Here is a 17,179-nt window from a genome sequence, read left to right as displayed (position 1 = left end):
CTATTCACTCTATTGTTGGCGGTGCTTGTCTACTCAACGGCACAACTGCAGGTGCTCATGCACAACAATACACGACTAGACTGTCTACAAGTTAAAACCCCTCACATTTTTCACATCTTTGCTAAAATCCCATCTAAATGCCCCATTATTGACTCAGTGTAACTAAACCCTTTTTCTTTTCTTTTTTATCAGATGAACATGGTTTATTGTATGATTACACATCTTCATAATCATTCTTCATGTCTTTCCAGGAGACTTGCAGTACAAGACAAATCTTCTGAAGAGGTCGAAGCAGTGGGTGGGACTCTAACCCGGAAGCAGTGGGTGGGACTCTAACCCTTGCCACATCTGACGCTCGTCGGATGTGGCAAGGCTTGCAAACTATTACAGACTACAAAGGGAAGCACAGCCGCGAGCACAGCCACAAGTAACACGAGCCTACCAGACGAGCTAAATTACTTCTATACTCACTTCGAGGCAAGCAATACTGAAGGCCATGAAGTGGCCATGAAGTGCTTTGAAAGGCTGGTCATGGCTCACATCAACACCATTATCCCAGAAACCCTAGACCCACTCCAATTTGCATACCGCCCCAACAGATCAAACAGATGATGCAATCTCTATTGCACTCCGCACTGCCCTTTCCCACCTGGACAAAAGGAACACCTATGTGAGAATGCTATTCATTGACTACAGCTCAGCGTTCAACACCATAGTGCCCTCAAAGCTCATCACTAAGCTAAGGACCCTGGGACTAAACACGTCCCTCTGCAACTGGATCCTAGACTTCCTGACGGGCTGCTCCCAGGTGGCAAGGGTAGGTAACAACACATGCGGCACGCTGATCCTTAACACAGGGGCCCCTCAGGGGTGCGTGCTCAGTCCCCTGCTGTACTCCCTGTTCACTCATGACTGCATGGCCAGGCACGACTAAAACACCATCATTAAGTTTGCCGATGACACAACAGTGGTAGGCCTGATCACCGACAACGATGAGACAGCCTATAGGGAGGAGATCAGAGACCTGGCCATGTGGTACCAGGATAACAACCTCTCCCTCAACGTGATCAAGACAAAGGAGATGATTGTGGACTACAGGAAAATGAGGAACGAGCACGCCCTCATTCTCATCGCCGGGGCTGTAGTGGAACAGGTTGAGAGCTTCAAGTTCTTTGGTGTCCACATCACCAACAAACTAACATGGTCCACACACGCCAAGACAGTCGTGAAGAGGGCACGACAAAACCTATTCCCCCTCAGGAGACTGAAAAGATTTGGCATGGGTCCTCAGATCCTCAAAAAGTTCTACAGCTGCACCATCGAGAGCATCCTGACTGGTTGCATCACTGCCTGGTATGGCAACTGCTCGGCCTCCGATCGCAAGGCACTACAGAGGGTAGTCTGTATGGCCCAGTACATCACTGGGGCCAAGCTTCCTGCCATCCAGGACCTCTATACCAGGCGGTGTCAGAGGAAGGCCCTAAAAATTGTCAAAGACTTCAGCCACCCTAGTCATAGACTGTTCTCTCTGCTACCGCACGGCAAGCGGTACCTGAGCGCCAAGTCTAGGTCCAAAAGGCTCCTTAACAGCTTCTACCCCCAAGCCATAAGACTCTTGAACAGCTAATTAAATGGCTACCCAGACTATTTGCTTTGTCCCCCCCTCTCTTTTAAGCTGCTGCTACTCTCTGTTTATGATCTATGCATAGTCACTTTAACTTAACCACATGTACATTTTACCTCAGTTACCTCAACTAAGCTGTGCCCCCGCACATCGACTCTGTACCGGTACCACCTGTATATAGCCTCGCTATTGTTATTTTGCTGCTGCTCTTTAATTATTTGTGTATTTTTTACATATTTATTTTTTACTTAACACCTATTTTTCTTTAAACTGCATTGTTGGTTAAGGGCTGTAAGGAAGCATTTCACTGTATGGTCTATACCTGTTGTTTTCGGCGCATGTGACAAATCAAATATTATTTCATTTGGTGAAGAACATCGCCACAATGCCAAAGTCTGCTAAACCAGCTGCCATTACCCAACACATGAAGAGGTTCACCAGCTGAAGAACATTCTGGAACCTGCCTGGAACATTCAACGAACACAACATCCATATAGATTTCGACTGATGTAGTATAATATAGAATGCCTTGTATGCTCACAACTGCATTGTGGTATTGTTATTGCTAGCTGTTATACATATGTATATGATGGTGTTTTATATAATATTTTTTACAAGTGTACTGACAAGTGACTAAATGATTCCAGCTGCATCAGAAACCAATAAAGTGCTGAATTCAACTTCTGCATCAATTAATTGTGATATTCATGAAATGTATTTGGATAAACTAGCTTCAATCTTACTGATAAAACAAAAGATGCAGGGAATTGGTGTATCATTTAAACTTTAATTTGTTGGCAAGTAAACATGTTTCAATAAAACAGTATGTTAGTCTGTCAATATAGCAAATAAGTAGACATATGGCTTGTATTCAATGCAAAGTGTAAGGACTGACGCTTGAGTAGAGAAGTAGGTACCGGGAGTCAACATTTAATTGGAACAGACGAGGCACAGGACAGGAACAGCGTCAGAACCGGATAATACACAGACGTAAGACAATTAATGCAGACGCGGGGAACAGAGCTGGGGAACAGACAGATATAGGGGAGGTAATAAAACAGGTGATTGAGTCCAGGTGAGTCCAATGAATCGCTGATGTGTATGACGAGGGAAGGCAGGTGTGTGTAATGATGGTTGCAGGAGTGCGTAATGCAGGGCGCCCTCGAGCGCCAGGGGGGAGAGCGGGAGCAGGCGTGACACAAAGTTTATTTGCTCAGGAGACCGAGAGGAGTTCACACAGCAGTATGCAGGAACAGTTATGGCAATGTATCACACATACACAGTAGAATAAAAATATACCACTAACGCTTAATAAATACTACAGTTTTACAAAGGGAATACATGCACATGGTATTTTTGGGTGGTGCAGTGAGGTGTTCGGAGTCACTTTGATACAAGGGGAGATTGTTGTTATGGGACCTTTCACATCTCCTCTTGAAAGTCATCAGATTATTTGTATCCAAGTGGTATTGTCTGTGAGAGAAAGACAGAAATGCTATTAGATATTCGTGTACAATCGTTGTGTACTGTCTGTATTCCTGCTGTAGCAGCATGGTGTAAAATATGAAACATCCCACAAACCCACGTTAGCTAGCTTGCTACAACAAGCAGGTATAATTACTCCAAGACTAATATGAGTCATAAAGCCAAAGTCATTCCTTTACTCTCTGCCATCATCATCATCAACATTTCTACATTTCTACACCTAATGAGAAGCACTGAGGCTAGCTAGGCTAGTTAGCTAGCTATAATGTCAGACTACAGTACATTTTAGGTATAGCAAACACAGCTAGCTAAACTTGGCTAGGTTGGCTTGTGGTGGTACTAGCAAGCCCAGTTATGGCCAAATCTATAACAAAAATTGCACTGTACTGAACAACACTGCCTCGTGCAAAAAGAGAGGTTATATTGCAAATGAGTCAACCTAGATATCCTGCAATGTCTTGGCAGATAGGAACATCGTTGAGACCAATGGCACTATTGAATAAGGACACCCATATCTACTCGCTGCCAGCGTGATCGTGCAATCGGCGAAACACAAAGGCCACAATAATTGCTATAAAACATGACTCCATTCATTTTTAGATCAGACAGCAGGCTCAATCAACAAATGAAGTCATTGGTTGAACTCTCCTGGTGCGAAAATAAAACAAAATACAGATATAGTGCATAATTGAATGAATTAAATGTATGAATGTATGAAACACCCTCTCATCTTTCATAATTCTGTAGGGAGACTGGAAAAATACAGGGACACCCATCCCGTAGAGGTGAATGCATTTGAGCCAATCAGTTGTGTTGTGACAAGGTAGGGGTGGTATACAGAAGAAGATAGCCCTGTTTGGTAAAAGGCCAAGTCAATATTATGTCAAGAACAGCTCAAATAAGCAAAGAGAAACGACAGTCCATCATTACTTTAAGACAAAGGTCAGGCAATATGGAACATTTCAAGAACTTTGAAAGTTTCTACAAGTGCAGTCGCAAAAACCATCAAGTGCTATGATGAAACTGGCTCTCATGAGAACCGCCACAGGAAAGGAAGACACAGAGCTACCTCTGCTGCAGAGGATAAGTTCATTAGAGTTACCAGCCTCAGAAATTGCAGCCCAAATAAATGCTTCACAGAGTTCAAGTAACAGACACATCTCAACATCAACTGTTCAGAGGAGACTGCGTGAATCAGGCCTTCATGGTCGAATTGCTGCAAAGAAACCACTACTAAAGGACACCAATAATATGAAGAGACTTGCTTGGGCCAAGAAACACGAGCAATGGACATTAGACCGTTGGAAATCTGTCCTTTGGTCTGATGAGTCCAAATTTGAGATTTTTGGTTCCAACCGCCGTGTCTTTGTGAGACGCAGAGTAGGTGAACGGATGATCTCCGCAAGTGTGGTTCCCATGCAGTGGCGGATTGAGGTATAGGCGACATGGGCAGCAACTTGCCGGGGGCGGCACCGGCTGCCTGCACAAAGAAAACGTAATGGTGACATTTGCGCGACAGGTTTTCTATCGCTCATTTGCAAGTCACGTCAATGATATCATGTCAACGTGTGGGACTGTGGGTCAATTAACCTTAGTTAATAAAGTGGGCGCCCTGATTCTAGTTTGTGAGCTAGGCAGGCTACTGCCTGGGAAGGTCTCCCACTCAGAAGTACGAGATGCTACCAAATAAATCACAAATCATTCATAATACTATGAATATATAGTTTCACAGACATATTGTTGCATTTTTTTCTGGTTTGTGCGAAATCGTTAAGAATAATATAAAACCAGTCTGCACACCACCAAGGTGAATTGGTTTAGTCTTGACTCTTGGTTGACAGTGTTTGGGGGACTGGCAATGTATTGATGCTTGGGTGCCAAATCAACTCAAGTTTGTTTCTATTTGTCTTTGTTACTTCTTTTGATATTTATGAGTCTTATTTTTATATATATATTTATATAGTTTTAAATGCTATGATTATTTATTTGTGTTGTTCCAAATGTCTGAATAAAAATTACAGTTAGTGCAGAATGGTGCTTTTTTGGGGCGGGGGGAGCCATACAAGCTAGAACCGCCACTGAGGAGGTGTGATGGTGTGGGGGTGCTTTGCTGGTGATGCTGTCAGTGATTAATTTAGAATTCAAGGCAAACTTAACCAGCATGGCAACCACAGCATTCTTCAGCGATATGCCATCCCATCTGGTTTGTGCTTAGTGGTACTATCATTTGTTTTTCAACAGGACAATGACCCAACACACCTCCAGGCTGTGTAAGGGCTATTTGACCAAGAGGGAGAGTGATGGAGTGCTGCATCAGATGACCTGGCCTCCACTATCACCCGACCTCAACCAAATTGAGATGGTTTGGGATGAGTTGGACCGCAGAGTGAAGGAAAAGCAGCCAACAAGTTCTCAGCATATGTGGGAACTCCTTCAAGACTGTTGGAATAGCATTCTATGTGAAGCTGGTTGAGTGAATGCCAAGAGTGTGCAAAGCTGTCATCAAGGCAAAGGATGGCTACTTTGAAGAATCTCAAATAAAAAATATATTTTGATTTAACAGTTTTTCCGTTCCTACATGATTCCATATGTGTTATTTCACAGTTTTGATGTCTTCTCTATTATTCCACAATGTAGAAAATAGTAAAATTAAAACCTCTTACATCTAGAGTTTACATCTGTTGGCTAGGGCCAATATCCAATGGTAGAGCGTGGCGCGAAATACAAAAACCTCAAAAATCCAATAATTAAAATTTTTCAAACATAAGACTATTTTACACCATTTGAAAGATAAACCTCTCCTGAATCCAACCACGTTGTCCGATTTCAAAAAGGCTTTACAGCGAAAGCAAAACATTAGATTATGTTAGGAGAGTACATAGACAAAAATAATCACACAGCCATTTTCCAAGCAAACATATATGTCAATAAAACCCAAAACACAGCTAAATGAAGCACTAACCTTTGATGATCATCATCAGATGACACTCCTAGGACATTATGTTATACAATACATGTATGTTTTGTTCAATCAAGTTCATATTTATATCCAAAAACAGCTTTTTACATTGGCGCGTGATGTTCAGGAAATGTATTCCCACCAAAAACGTACGTGAATTTACAAAAATACTCATCATAAACGTTGACAAAATACATAAATTATTTTAGGAATTATAGATACAGAACTCCTTTATGCAATCGCTGTGTCCGATTTTAAAATAGCTTTTCGGCGAAAGCACATTTTTCAATATTCTGAGTACATAGCTCAGCCATCACTGCGAGCTATTTTGACACCCGCCAAGTTCGGGGCAAACTAAACTCAGAATTAGTATTAGAAATATTGTATTACCTTTGCTGATCTTCATCAGAATGCACTCCCAGGACTGCTACTTCCACAAGAAATGTTGTTTTTGTTCCAAATAATACATATTTATGTACAAATACCTCCGTTTTTTTCGTGCGTTCAGGTCACTATCCAAAGGGTAACGCGCGAGCGCATTTCGAGACACAAAAAGTCAAAATGTTCCATTACCGTACTTAGAAGCATGTCAAACGCTGTTTAAAATCAATTTTTATGGTATTTTTATCGTCAAATTGCGCTAATATTCTAACCGGACAATAGTGTATTCATTCAAGGAGAAAAAGAAAAAAAAGCGTTCTCGTGGCAATGCACATATCCAATCCCTTTGTCCTAAGGCAGACCACTCAGAAACTGAGCTATTATACTCAGCCCAGAGACAGGAGAAGGCTCAATCCACTTTCTGAAGGCTTTAGACAGCCAATGGAAGCCTTAGAAAGTGCAACGTAACCCCACAGATACTGTAGTTTCGATAAAGAATCAAAAGAAGAACTACAATTCTCAGACTTTCCACTTCCTGCTTGGAATTTTCTCAGGTTTTTGCCTGCCATATGAGTTCTGTTATACTCACAGACACCATTCAAACAGTTTTAGAAACGTCAGAGTGTTTTCTATCCAAATCTACTAATAATATGCATATTCTCGTTTCTGGGAAAGAGTAGTAACCAGTTTAAATCGGGTACGTTTTTTCATCCGGCCGTGAAAATACTTCCCCCTATCCTAAACAGGTTAAGAAAAACAGTTGAATGTGTAGGTGTGTCCAAACTTTTGACTGGTAGTGTATATTGTTTTAATTCAGATTTTTCAGGGGGTGCTGCAGCATCCTCAGCACCCCTACTTCCTGCGGCGATGCGTGGAGGCTCTTCAGTTAGTTATTCACTTCTAATGTACTTCCACCAGTTTGGTCCAAAGAGATGGAGCAGAATTCCGAAATGAGCATGAAGGCAAGTGTGTCATGAGGAACTGTGAAAGTCTCCTGGTGTCATTGGGAGCATGACCTGGACATACACGGACCTGGTAGTCATGTGTAGGGGCTAGGGGAGGGTCTTCGGAGAGCTGGGCGGGGAAAAGGACATGCATGTCTTGATAAACCTTTGATTGCTGATATCTAAGGAGGTTTCCATCCTTTTTATGCGAGTAAAGTACATATCGGATGAAAAAAATGTAATGACAGGCCAGATAGAAACAGAACATTTTCCGGTAAACTTTCCAAATGTCAACAAAACAAAATATGGTAGACAAGGTGGGGTCTTTTTGTGTAGCTAAAATGAATTATGCTAGAAATGTGCAAATATTGATATATTAACCATCATATCGAAGTAAATTTAAGAGTCACGCCATGACATGTACTCCCACTACGACTCGTCAGAAAAGCATGACGTTTATCAGGCTACAGATTAAATAAATGATTAACCTCACAGGGTAGTGAAAGTGCAAGATGATGAGCTTGATGCTCCTTCCCAATAAATATCGAGAGTCTTATTCTAGTGATCATCGATGCGTTGTTGTCATTTGACAAATTAAAATAATCTTGCTATTTTGTCCATAATAATTTAGACTATAAGAGCGCATCGCTATTGGCTAGAGCGCACAGGCCAATACCAGAGTGGGCACACGCAATGTAACGCGTTTTTTGGGTGAGAAAACCATCAGAAGAGTTGAAAATGAGATGGAAACCCATTTAACTTCTATTTTTTATTCGGTACATGTGAATTTAACCACAAGAGGTGGGCCTACTCTTTATGTGCACCACACCATCACACAGCCTTTAATCTGCAACAAGTCAATTTGATGGAAACTTCTCTGGGACGTAAAAATGCGCATATTGTTTTTATGCGGATTTTAGAATATTCGCATTAAAATCTGTCGCCAATTGGGTGAAAACTTAGCTAGTAACCGTCCTGGGAGACTATTCTAGTCCAGGAACGTGTTAATGTGGAAAAGAACATATGGAGCCTGTCACTAGGCAGATTTCCATTGACCCATGTTTTTTCGCCAAATGCAATCATTGCGAAATGTGTAGGCCTAATGGGAATGGCAGATACAGGAGAAATGTTCTACAATATACATTTAGCAGACGTTGTTATCCAGAGCGATTTACAGTAGTGAGTTCATACATTTTCATACTTTTTTTCGTTCTAAAGAGCGATAACATTTTCATCCGTTCAAAGGTGGATTTTTCTTTTTTCAAACTTTATTACGACAAATTATGGATTTTCTAATCATTTTGAAGGTACGCGGTGCATGTGATGTCATCACGTAACTATAAAGCTCCACTCCACATTTAATTCTAAATACCTACTGCATACATTTCTTCCAACTATAAAAAAAAATGTTTCTTTGCAGGACAAGGATTGTCCTGAAGTTCAAGAATGCCTGAATTGTTTAGCCTTGCTTTCCTGATTGGCCGGCAAGATTCACCATCCAATTATTTCAGATCTACAGGAGTGCAAGGACTGTGGCGATACGTTGGCACATGATAATTATGAGAATATGGCAGATTATTGCATTCTATCCATGTTGGCATTCGCAGGCTACCGGAGATATTTAACAGATACAGTAGGTGGGATGGCATGCAGGCTGTAGCCAGTTTATTAATGCGCAATTTTCTGAAATAAGTCATGGAAACATTTCAACCATTGCAGTTTTATTCGACACTAGATTTTTGCGAAAACGGTTTTATTAGGTTTTACGTCATTGTTTAAAAAAAAAAATCAAATATAGTGAAATGGAAACGCACCATGGCAGGCAATTGTTAGATCTATTTTCTATGTGAACTTCCTAAGTGTAGACCAAAAAAACACACTAGACAAGTTAAGGGAAACAACTATTGATATGAAAGTGTGAATTGTTCACTTGGGAAAGGACAATGAGTATGGAAGACTACTGTACTATTGTAATACTAACCTTCTGAATTAGGAAACTTTTAAACATTGAGTGCGCCGATCAAAGTGGAATGTTGCAGGTGAAAAAAAAAAAACTTACCCCAAAAAATATTTTAGGTATCATGCTTGAGAGATGTGACCACAGAGGAGCTGCACTACTACCGGTTATATTCAACCCTAACCTTTAAGTTCGCCGTTTCATCACAATTTCTGTCATTTTACACAGTGCACATAGAAAGTGCAATTCCACTACAGTTCTCTCAGACTGCAAAACTAATTTTCTGTGACTGATAGCTACTTCTACTGTTCAAAACAGTAAATAATTCACAGGAAAATTCACCCTAACACAAGTCTGCTTCATATAACGCATTGAAATACGACAAACACCACTCCTTTCCACAGTGAAGTTAACATTTTATTTCTTTAAGTGCCATTCATGCATATTGGGGATGGGGGTGGGATAGACAATTCTAATAACACTGGAGTTATTTTACAGCACTAAACCAATACAAAGAGTAGCTGTGTCACCTCATTGGACAGCAAAAGTAATAAACCGTGCAATAACCAAAAAAAGGACAAAAAGAAAACAAATACAAGAAATGACAAAAGACAAAATCAAAAACAGAAAAAAACAAACATTATCAACATTGAAACACTGTATGTAGAACCATAGTACAGGTAAAAGGTAGTGTCACACAAAAAGCCAACGCATTTTCATCACATATATACAATATAGATATATACATACTGTGTCACCCTCTGATTGGACAATAACAAAATACTCTATTCTTTTCCCTCCTCTCATGAGTAAGTCCCACCCCTGCCTTGATGCCCCACCCCCAAGAGGAAAAAGGGATGATTGAAAATACATTTATTTACAAGAAGCACAACACACCAGCACTGAATAAAATAGGCCTCAATCAGCAGTACTTGTTGGCAGTTCTCCGATGTAACAAGGCTTATTTTCTTTTTTGATATCATAGTAATCTCTCTGGCAGGTACATCTCCAGTGGTATTTTAAAAATTGAGTTGTCTTTTCAAACAAAATGTACTCGCTCACACGGACAGACACACAGACTCAGTAAAGAGGGTGATGCATAAACATGATCCAGTCATTGTCTTTCCCTTACTCGTTCACGCGCATCACATCCATGAGCTCTTCCCCGCCCTTCCCATCTCTTTGCGCTGTGGGGGGTGGGTTAACAACTACATACCCTTTGACGGTCCTCTAGTGTTTTTCCATTAGTGCCCTCATCATTACCAGTGATGAAATGCAACATACCAAACATGCCCTGCCAACCATGGGCTGCCAAGACTTCCCTATCACATTTAGATCCACATTCTAACCATCTCCCCCGAAACACCGATTCCTTGGGTCAGTCTCAATAGAGTCTGCAGGACCCAAGCTGACCTTATCTAGCAGTCAAATGGTAAATTCACGATCACTACTTCTTCATAAAGTATTCATTGTTCACTAATGAAGGACTCAAATGGTTGAGAATCTGAAGTAACCTTGGCATTTTAACTGAATGAGCATTCTGACTGTTTTAAAGGGATACTGTGAGATTCTGGCAATTAAGCCATTTTTCTACCTACCCATATGCTAGCGTAACTGCAGACATCCAGTCAATGTGCTAACAGAGGCTTGGGAACTACCTCTAACTTCTTTTATACTGCACGTAGAGACATAAAATGGTATCCACGAGTTCAGCGGACTCCGGGGAAGTAGAAAAACAATTGTCCGAATCACTCAGTATCCCTTTAAATGACTGACTGATTTGGGCCAATAAACAAAGCCTAAACACTCAATGGGTATCCACAGGCAAGAATATGAGCCACACACACACAACGGTTGTTTAAAAATACAAGGAACATTTGGGAATCTAACCCAAAACCAGCTACAGGTAAAGGTAGAAGTAGTAAGACATGATGGATAAAGATGGAGGAAAAGCAACAAATAAAAACAATTCGCCTAAAATATCAAAACAATGGGTAGTATGAACCATTTAAAGAGTGAACTGGCTGGCAAAAGATCTGTACAACCTTGCAGACACGCCTGGCAATATAGGCTTTTGTAAGAAGCTCTAGTTCCATCCAAGCTTCCCCCACTTATGTCTTCTGCATCCTGTTTCAAAAGGACAGCCACACAGTATCTACACATGTATACTAACTGTTACAACAGACATAAGGTGTCTGGGCTCAGCTGTGTTAATGTGATACTACAAACCTTGTCGCGATTGTCATTAGATCACACAAAAATAAAAATCTAAATTTTCAACAATGGAGAGAAACAAAATCCAACCCAAGCTTTAGTTTGTCTAGGGGGGGGGGGGGCAACAGTGAATGTTTAGTTTATCTCGGGGATCCGTAGTGAAAGAAACCAAAAGGTAAGCTGAACTGTGCTAGACTCAGACCAAGCTCCCATATAGGTAGAGCAAAGCAACCATGTTGAGGGTTCAGGACAAGTCCGATTCAGTAGCCACTAAGGGACAGGCAGGAGAGGTGAACAGGAGTGTTTCCAGCACCACTAGTCTCCCACCCATCTTCTCTCTCTCTCTCTCTCTCTCTACTTGGCTGTTGACCAGAAAAAGTGCTAATTTCTCTGCATAAGAAACCCTGCCTAAAAAAAATGCATATCTGCCTCTAACCGTTCATTTCTCTTTTTTGTGCATCTGTTTTGTGCTCATTGATAGCATATGCAGATGATTGCAGCAAACAATCATAGCCCTAAAATTACATTAAAATCACACACTCATACACACACACACACACACACCACATTCCCATTGTTTTTTTATTTTATTGTTCATGATTGTATTACAGCATATTCTCTGCCTTGCAGTGCGTAAGTCTGACTGGGTCACAGCAAGGACGATATTGGGGGAGATTGATACTGATTCAGATGTATAGCATCTGAATGAAGAACATTCCTACTGCATGGCTTGTAGTAGACCTTACGACTGGAAAAATGAAGGTAGCCTGTACATTTCCTGCATCAGAGGAGAACAGGGAGATAACCTACAGTTCTTTATGCAGCATGTGCACTGGATTTAATAGGTGAAGAGACACCCACAGACAACAGGCGTACGTGTGTCCAAATTCATTGTGTATTAACTATTACTAGTGAAAGGATGTAGTGATTGAGAATGAGACTGTACTTGCAGTCTTAAGTATTATTCAACAAGTCAAACAAAGGAAAGAAGGTGAAAAGGAGGTTTGGATTTCTTACAGTCACCCACTCATGCATCTTTCAGTCTTGTTGGAGTATTGGAGATAAAAAAAAAGGTACGATACATTGTTGACAAGATAGACAAAACCACAAATACTGCCGGTAATGTTGCTGAATTTCCACAATTAGCTTCTTTTTTTTTTTTTTTTTTTTTTACTGGACCAGATGGGTTGGTTAAAGGACAACTGGATGGATTACTCAATGATGAAGCATCTGTGATCTTTATATCAAGCAGAGTTCAATGCAAAACACCCTGGTCATAACGTAACCTCAGCTACTGTAAACCTAATCTCACTACCAATAAACCCACCATCGGGGATCCATCGTCCGCCCAAAAAGGTGACCAACAAGCACCATCACGTTACTCAAAAAGGCCTGCGTTTTCCATAAAAGAATAACAACGAAAATGAAGAGAGAAACTCATCCACAAAGCAGCTGAGGCCTAAAGTCAACACGAGAAGGATAACAAGCCGAAAAAGGTCGCTCAAATCACACAACAGTTACGGACGGACCTGGGGGAACTTTGGATGGCTGCTGGCTGGGGGGGGGGGGGGGAGAGGGCTGGCCGAGGGATGAAGGCTGGAGCATGTGTTTGGACATGAACGTGTGTTACTTGCCTCGTCAAGACAAGCACATAAGCCACCACTTAAACATGTTTTACTAAATATGATTGTCTTCAAAGTAACACTTTTTTTTTTGTACGTTTTGTTTTTGTTTGTAAAAATGTCAGGACTCTGAAGTCTCTCCTCCGAAAGTGACCCCTGTTCTATGGTTCTGTATCCCACCAACAACAGTTCGTCTCTTTTTACTGTGAGCGTACAGCTCAGCCTGGCTTCTTCCTCATACACTCATCTCCTCTGCACCTCCTGGATGCTCCTCGTTAGGGGCAGAACATCTAACGTTAGACAATGGAGTCCCAGTCAAAGTCATCCTGGATGTCATCTGCTGGCATGCGGTGCATCTGGAAGTTTCTGGGAGGGATCATGTGCTGCTGGTTCATCTGCGCATGGTGTCCTAAGAGAGGGAGAGAAGTGGAATGAGGGCATAGTACATATACACTGTAGAAGCATCATTGGTTAAATTAGTCATTTTGGGCTTCCGAGTGGCGAAGCGGTCTAAGTTACTGCATCTCAGTGCTAGAGGTGTCACTACAGACACCCTGGTTTGATTCCAGGCTGTATCACAACCGTCCGTGATTGGGAGTCCCATTGGCCCAGCGTCATCCGGGTTAGGGTTTGGCCGGGGTAGGCCGTCATCGTAATTAAGAAGTTGTTCTGAACTGACTTGCCTAGTTAAATAAAGGTTAAATCATTGTTTTGAAATAAAAGTAGTCAAATGATGAAAGAACCTGACAAGGTGTTGTTCTAGTGCTTGTTTAATGGATACCTAGTGTACTGTAGAGACCATGCCCTTGGCTGAGACCTAGGTTAGTGATTAGTTGAATGGGGGCTAGAGCTGTACTGTACCTGTCATGTGGGGGTACCCTGGGGGCCCCATCATAGACATGTTCTGTCTGGAGTCCATGTAGAGATTTCCTGTGGTGAGAAAGACCAACTTCACTGAAATACCACAATCCCAAAATAATGTATGCGCTAGCTTAAACAATCCTCCTCATCCCCAGCATTATCGCAATGGAAGTTCACATAAGAGGAACATGTCGTCAATGTCCTACTAATGGGAGTGGTCTGAAACGCTAAATGCAATCATAGTGTGAGCTAGGATGTAGGTGAGGGTCACTGACCTGTGGTGATGTGCTGGCTGGGCTTGTTGGGGTGCATGGAGCCATGGCATACGGGTACGGGCGGCGGCTGCACTGCCCCCTGTGGCTGAATGACACCAGTGCGGGTGAAGAACTGGTTGATAGACGAGCAGAGGTCAGCGATCTGGGTGGGCTCCAGGGACCAGTTGTTCAGCTCTGCTTGTCTCATGCTCTCCTTCAGTCCTGCACGGGGTCAGACCCAAATGCAACATGAGCCAAGGAAAACAGCAATACACAGCCACCTCTGCAGCACACCAGTCAAACCATATCAGTAGTACTAGCTGCCAGTCACAACAGTGGAGCTCTAAAAATCACACCACATAAAAAAGGTCAAGAGGGTGTAGATAAGTTTATGTAAAAAAACATTACACATAACTACATTTCAGCAGTGAAATCTAATAAAAACCTATTTTGCAATTGTAGATTGTATACTCAGCTAGCACAGATTGGAATATGTTCTGGGATTCATCGGATGGCATTGAGGAGTTTACCACAGCCACCCGCTTCATTATCATCCTTGAGATGTTTCTACAACTTGATTAGAGTCCACCAGTGGTAAATTCAATTGATTGGACATGATTTGGAAAAGCACACACCTGTCTATATAAGGTCCCACAGTTGACAGTACGTGTCAGAGCAAAAACCAAACCATGAGGTCGAAGGAATTGTCTGTAGAGCTCAGAGACAGGATTGTGTCGAGGCACAGATCTGGGGAAGGGTACCAAAACATTTCTGCAGCATTGATGGTTCCCAAGAACACAGTGGCCTCCATCATTCTTAAATGGAATAAGTTTGTAACCACCAAGACTGTTCCCAGAGCTGGCCGCCTGGCCAATCTAAGCAATCGGGGGAGTAGTGCCTTGGTCAGGGAGGTGACCAAGAACCCAACGGTCACTCTGACAGAGCTCCAGAGTTCATCTGTGGAGATGTGAGAACCTTCCAGAATGACAACCATCTCTGCAGCACTCCACCAAACAGGCCTTTATGGTAGAGTGGCCAGATGGAAGCCACTTTTCAGTAAAAGCCACATGACAGCCAGCTTGGAGTTTGCCAAAAGGCACCTAAAGACTCTCAGACCATGAGAAACAAGATTCTCTGGTCTGATGAAACCAAGATTGAACTTTTTGGCCTGAATGCCAAGCGTTACGTCTGGAGGAAACCTGGCAACATCCCTACGGTGACGCATGGTGGTGGCAGCATCATACTGTGGGGATGTTTTTCAGCTGCAGGGACTAGTCAAGATCGAGGCAAAGATGAACGGAGCAAAGTACAGAGAGATCCTTGATGAAAACCTGCGCCAGAGCTGGGGCAAAGAATCACCTTCCAAAAGGACAATGACCATAATCACACAGCCAAGACAACGCAGGAGTGGCTTCAGGACAAGTCTCTGAATGTCCTTGAGTGGCCCAGCCAGACCCCGGACTTGAACTCGATCGAACATCTCTGGAGAGACCTAAAAATAGCTGTGCAGCAATGCTCCCCATCCCTTCCTGACAGAGCTTGAGAGGATCTGCAGAGAAGAATGGGAGAAACTTCCAAAATACAGGTGTGCTAAGCTTATTGCGTCAGCCCCAAGAAGACTCGTTGCTGTAATTGCTGCCAAAAGGTACAAGCGTTTCGCTACACTCGCATTAAGATCTGCTAACCATGTGTAAGTGACAATAAAATTAGATTTGATGTGCTTCAACAAAGTACTGAGTAAAGGGTCTAAATGCTTATGTAAATGTGATAGTTTTTTTTCCTAAGTCAAGGGGTCTGAATACTTTCTGAAGTATCCCAATCAGATGCCATGGATTACAGGCAACATCCGTACTCTGACGCTCGTCGGATGTGGCAGGACTTGCAAACTATAGCCCCTGTGCCCAAGAATACCAATGTAACCCATCTATGGCCCCGTAGCACTCTCATCTGTAGCCATGAAAAAAAACTTTGAAAGGCTGGTCATGGCTCACAAACACCATCATCCCAGACACCCTAGACCCACTCCAATTCGCATACTGCCCCAACAGATCCACAGATAATGCAATCTCTATTGCACTCCACACTGCCCTTTCCCACCTGGACAAAGGGAACACCTACGTGAGAATTTTGTTCATTGAACGCTGAGCTGTAGTCAACACCATAGTGTCCTCCAAGCTCATCACCAAGTTAAGGACCCTGGGATTAAACAACCTTGCTCTGCATTTGGATATTGGACTTCCTGACGGGCCACCCCCCAGGTGGTGAGGGTAGGCAAAAACACATCCGCCACACTGATCCTCAACACGGGGGCCCCTCGGGGGTGTGTGTTTAGCCCCGTCCTGTACTCCCTGTTCACCCACGACTGCATGGCTGCACATGACTCCAACACCATCATTAAGTTTGCAGACGGCATGACGGTGGTAGGCCTGACCACCGACGATGAGACAGCCTATAGGGGAGGTCAGAGACCTGGCAGTGTAGTGCCAGGATAACAACCTCTCCCTCAACTTCAGCAAGACAAGAGAGCTGATTGGGGACTACAGGAAACGGAGGGCCAAGCACGCCCCCATTCACATTGACAGGGCTGTATTGGAGACGGTCGAGAGCTTCAAGTTCCTTGGTGTCCACGTCACTAAGGACCCATCGTGGTCCAAACACACCAATACAGCCGTGAAGAGGGTACGACAACGCCTCTTACCCCTCAGGAGGCTGAAAAGATTTGGCATGAGTCCTCACATACTCAAATGTATCCGGCTGCACCATTTAGAGCATCTTGACTGACTGCATCACCGCTTTGTATGGCAACTGCTCGGCATCCAACCACAAGACGCTACAGAGGGTAGTGCGTACGGCCCAGTACATCACTGTCATGTCATAC

The 17,179-nt window shown here is 42.7% G+C and overlaps 1 protein-coding gene across 1 annotated transcript in view; it reads right to left on the bottom strand.

The window, feature by feature from the left end:
- Positions 1–12,149: 12,149 nt before the first annotated feature.
- Positions 12,150–17,179, bottom strand: part of foxj3 (forkhead box J3) — an 86,154-nt gene continuing 81,124 nt past the window's right edge. The window contains exons 10-12 of the mRNA XM_029694761.1: positions 14,323–14,523; positions 14,048–14,116; positions 12,150–13,595 (exon numbers count right to left, since the gene is read on the bottom strand). Coding sequence (XP_029550621.1) covers positions 13,483–13,595; positions 14,048–14,116; positions 14,323–14,523 — 383 coding nt within the window. The 3' untranslated portion in view covers positions 12,150–13,482. The remainder of the gene's footprint in view (positions 13,596–14,047; positions 14,117–14,322; positions 14,524–17,179) is intronic.

The sequence above is a fragment of the Salmo trutta genome, chromosome 16, assembly GCF_901001165.1.
Source record: "Salmo trutta chromosome 16, fSalTru1.1, whole genome shotgun sequence".
Classification (NCBI taxonomy): domain Eukaryota; kingdom Metazoa; phylum Chordata; class Actinopteri; order Salmoniformes; family Salmonidae; genus Salmo; species Salmo trutta.
Note: the sequence above shows the minus strand (reverse complement) of the source record. Positions and strands in the feature narration are given on the sequence as shown.